The 4,457-nt window shown below is 35.4% G+C and overlaps 1 protein-coding gene across 1 annotated transcript; it reads left to right on the top strand.

Moving 5' to 3' along the window:
- The first annotated feature begins 254 nt into the window (after window positions 1-254).
- On the top strand, window positions 255-2,352 carry LOC145697490 (uncharacterized). The gene is made up of 5 exons (XM_081774699.1): window positions 255-352; window positions 1,122-1,422; window positions 1,468-1,686; window positions 1,759-2,013; window positions 2,053-2,352. The coding sequence occupies exons 3-5, from the start codon at window positions 1,501-1,503 to the stop codon at window positions 2,329-2,331; spliced, it is 720 nt and encodes a 239-aa protein (XP_081630825.1). The 5' UTR covers window positions 255-352; window positions 1,122-1,422; window positions 1,468-1,500; the 3' UTR covers window positions 2,332-2,352.
- The last annotated feature ends 2,105 nt before the right edge of the window (window positions 2,353-4,457 follow it).

Here is a 4,457-nt window from a genome sequence, read left to right as displayed (position 1 = left end):
CGAAAATTTGATGATTTAAATGTTGAATGAACGGGGACAAGCGTTGATAAAATTCGATTTCGAGCTGAAGAAAAAAATAACATTGAATGCTGGAAAGTGAATAATGTTGCTTCAATATTGGTACAAAATCTAGTCAGTCAGAAGTGAGAATCATGGTATTTTCTTTCGTGCAATCATTGAGCAAACATTTGCCTTTATTAAAAAATTGACTCCATACTGTAAGGACCATACATGAGAAAATGAAAACAGAGAACGCTGAAAGACTTACCAAGAGTATCGAATTCTTCAAGAACATAATCTTCCCATATGTAAAAATCATTCTAAAAATTGCTCTCTTTGTGACTGATGTAGGGTAAGAATAACATAGACTTTGATCAATTTATATAAGTACCAACAACAAAACCCATATTTGGTATAACAATTTGCAATTAAGGGATCCCCCCCCTGTTTTTTCAAGTGGTTGATAAGGGTCTATATTTGGTATTTTCAGATTCCTCGTGTTTTTAGGATCATTTTGATGTATCACATGACCCCTTAACGAACATCTATCCCCGAAATTTTAGCCGAAAATTGCCAAAATGCATGTAAATTGTACTTAGCGTGAAAATCGGATTTTTTTTCGATTTTTTAATGTCATCGAAATAAGACATATAAGGGGTCTATCGAAAGCTTAGAACGTACTGAATAAGAAAATCATAACCGCACAAGAAATATCAGCCTTATGTTGGCGCTAGAGAGCGAAAAAACACCAAAAAACGCCAAAAATAGGTACATTTGGTTGTTCTTAAGAAAAATTTTTTATTACTTGACCAAATGACTTCTCTGTACTAGAGTTTTAAGATTAAACTCTACCCTTTCTAAATCCAGTCGCAGATTTATTCTAACTAAGCCTAAAAAAAAGTAGTTTGCCCTTGAAAATGACCGAAAACGGCGTTTTTTCAAAATACACTAACTTCAGCGCCCCCGTGTGGCAGGTTTGCGTTTATGAATTTTTATCTCTGTACTAGAGAATTAGTCGCTATAAAAGAGCTTTCATTTGCGCTATTGCACGCGTAAAATTGAAAGCCCAAAAAAAAGTAGTTTGCCGTCGAAAATGGCGAAAACGGGGGGGATCCCTTAAGTTCTGACATTTTTCTCGGAATCCAATACTTCCTTACAAAGAATGTTGTCTGGGGAGGCATAACGATTCTCATAACTGTTCTTTCTGGTTGGCTGGTGGCATTTCATTCACTTTTCAAATCTTCGCGATACAAGTCAAAGGGCAGTAGATCGGTTCCGGTTATTTTGTGTCATATATTTCTGTTTGGCCCTCTTCTGCATTTCTGGGAGCTGCTCAAGAATCCGTTTCGATCAGGTACGGATCTTGACACTGATATTTTCAAATTGCGGCTTCTGGAAGGAACAACTGAAGCGGCTCCGCAGGTAATCCAAAGAGATGAAGATTTTCCATTTTTAATAAAAATTTAGTTATTTCTGCAAATTTTGATATTTTTAAAATGTATGTATGTAACGGACAACGAGTTCTGCGACAAAGTCGAATATGGCGAGTGGTATGAAGTTATTATGAGAAATATTTCACTGGCGACATCGTCCTTGTCTCTGTTATTAATGGTTACTTCTCGTAAAAGCGATCTTCAATATCCGGATCAATTATCGATTTGTCAAAAAATCTACATATTTTTTATGGTAAATAATTAGCAATAAATAATTGTCAAAAAATAATTGCAAACAAATATTATATAAAATAACATTTCATAGTTCCTTTTTCAAATGTTCGTTCGATTTTTTCTCATGGTTGTCACTGTGATTATCAGTGTTGGTTTTTTGTATGATGATCAGGATTCTGATGTCGTGATGGACCCCTTGTACTGGGTGGTTCCGATCATTCTTCTTGGTCATGGTATTATTGTGCTAGTAATTGATTGCTGTGCAAAGGAACAAGATGTTATTCTGGCTTTATCAAAGATTGTTTACTACGACCTTGAAAATAGCAATGCTGATAATGTCATTCCGGTGAATTTATCAAAACAATTAGTATAGTCCAATTTCTAGGGTTTTATTAATTTCACTTTTATGCAAGTTGAACATGCTATTATACTTCTTATTGTTTCTATCTTCGATGAATTTGATAAGGGTCGGTTCCAGAGACTCTGGAATGAACCCATACCCATTATACTTCGTACGGTTATACCTTTATCTATTATTGCGTTTTTGATGAATTGTTTTTGGACAGTTTCATGGTCACCTGGATGTAAAAGAAGACGAAACAATCCGAAGAAATCTCTTGAGGAAAACGACGAAAATCTGCTGGAAATGCACTCCTATCAATAAAAAAGCCTGTTTATCCGATATCCTGACTGCTAAAATATATAACGAAAAAAGAACTATTTGCTTACGCAAGTCGTCGTCAACATACTGAATAAGATCATTAGTGAAAACGCATTGACGAATGTTTTCAAGGTAAAATGTTTCTAAAAAGCACCAAAAGTCAGGTGAAAGAAGCGCCACCAATAGAACCATGTGCTGCGGCGGTTTGCGTTAAAAGAAAATTGATTCAACCCGAAAATGGATTATGAAATTGAAGCTCGAAAAAGCTGCGAAAATAATATTTTACCGAGTAATATTTTTTCTGAATAAGTAATTAGATTTCGGAAGGGTTGTAATTTGAATATTCTATTGATAAGGGATTGTTAAAGCATTCAAAACAAAATTCTAGCTCTCTCGCGCCGCTAGAATTCTAAGCGAGCCCGATATCGCGCGCGAAGAGGAAAAAACGCGATGGCGCTCGGGAGCAGCGCCGCCTGAATTTTCACGATTTTTGAAAAAGGAAGAAAAATGACTAACTTTGCAAGCCTATGAATGTTTTTTATTGAAAAGTGACCTGTTTCAATGTCTTTTTTCACTGTCTTTATTCATTTTGGAGAGCAAAAAGAGAGTTTTTGAAGATTCCCGAGAAGATTTTCGAAGGTGAGAGAATTTTTTAAAGAAAAGGGCTTTGTTTTTTGACAAAATAAAATTAAAAAAAAATATTTTTAAATAAAATTTTTGAGTTTTTAAGTCGTTCATTTTACTCTTTGGAAAATAAGAATATTTTTTCGATAAAAAGGTGTCTTTTTTAATTGAAAATTAAGAGAAAAAGTGATCTTCTTTGTATTCGATATTTCGTCGCCTATTAATTTCTAAATAATAGAATGTTGCTTCAGCGAACTTTTTGCCTTTATGTTTTTACGGGAAGGATTTAATGAGTATCGCATAATCCAGTTCCTTGCCTAGCGGGCCGCTTTATTTATTCCGATCTACTTTTCTCGCTAACGTTACTTTTAATTGCACAAACAGAATTACTTTTAGAAAAATTACGGTATAAAAAGACGCCGCACTTGATTCTCTTTTTTTCGACAAAGATGCAGAAAGAATGAAAATCTAATAATAAATTGCCTGAGCTTATAACTGTTTTTTGAGCAACAGTATCTATTTCGAGCAGTTGTTGATAAGAGAGCGTGCGCTCCAGGATTTCTAGTTTATCGCCTCCCGCGCTTTATACTCGCTGTCTGCCCTTTTTTCACGATGGATTATCCCACTTTCTCCGTTTTCCAAACACTCCTGCACTTACTGTATTCCCCTAAAGCTACCTGTAGCCCGTCTTTATCGTGTTCAATCTTGTTCTGGCGAAGAGACACCGTCACTATCTTTGATTTACTTTATCCGTATTTATTTGGAGCTCATCCCCAGAAAAACGAAAAGCCACGACTAGCACTAGTAAGAGTTTCCACTCAAAAAGAGTCGAGTAAATCTAATATTTGTGAGTGTCGTCGTTTGGAAGGTTCATCGTACCCCGCCGATTCATTTGCTAAAATAATATACTCGTCATCAATTTGATTTTTTAACAAATTGACAAGAATTAAATTCTGATTTCTTTTACTAAAAATGACAAGATAAAGACCAGTTTTTAGCAGAAAAAAAACATGAATATAGGTAGACAAAATAAGGGTATACCTCTGTTAACGATGAATATTTGAAGCAAAACCTTCATTTTGGAAAGATAAAATAAGGGTGTCACAATGCTAATTCTTCGAGAAAATTTCACAAAATTGCTCTTTTGATGGATGAAAAATACGGGTGTCACGATGATATTTTGAGCTATCTGAATGAAACAGTGGTTACTTGAATCGGTTCTTACGAAGTTGCTTTGTTTTATTCTCCCTTCAAGTTCGCTGGTGAGGATAACAAGAGGCCAAAGGGTGTGCATGATTCTATCTAAGTTGGAGTGCGGCATAACTGTTGGATTAAATTGTCGAGTGCATCGAGCATATAATTCTCACATTCCAGACGTCGCTTAGCTCCTTCGCCGTCCGAAAATTACAGAAATTTCAACTTTGGATTTCAATTTCCCTCGGAACGCGCAAAAATGACGTTTTGAACCGCAAAAGAAAAAAGGAGGAAGGAGCACTTGAGTACCG

This window comes from Oikopleura dioica, chromosome 2 (genome assembly GCF_907165135.1).
Source record: "Oikopleura dioica chromosome 2, OKI2018_I68_1.0, whole genome shotgun sequence".
NCBI lineage: Eukaryota > Metazoa > Chordata > Appendicularia > Copelata > Oikopleuridae > Oikopleura > Oikopleura dioica.
This window is presented reverse-complemented; position numbering and strand designations above follow the sequence as displayed.

Coding starts and splice junctions, on each gene's coding strand:
- LOC145697490 (XM_081774699.1), top strand. CDS start 1,501: ATGTATGTAACGGACAACGAGTTCTGCGACAAAGTCGAATATGGCGAG. Junction 1,687..1,758: donor AAATCTACATATTTTTTATG/GTAAATAATTAG, acceptor AACATTTCATAG/TTCCTTTTTCAAATGTTCGT. Junction 2,014..2,052: donor ATGCTGATAATGTCATTCCG/GTGAATTTATCA, acceptor TCCAATTTCTAG/GGTTTTATTAATTTCACTTT.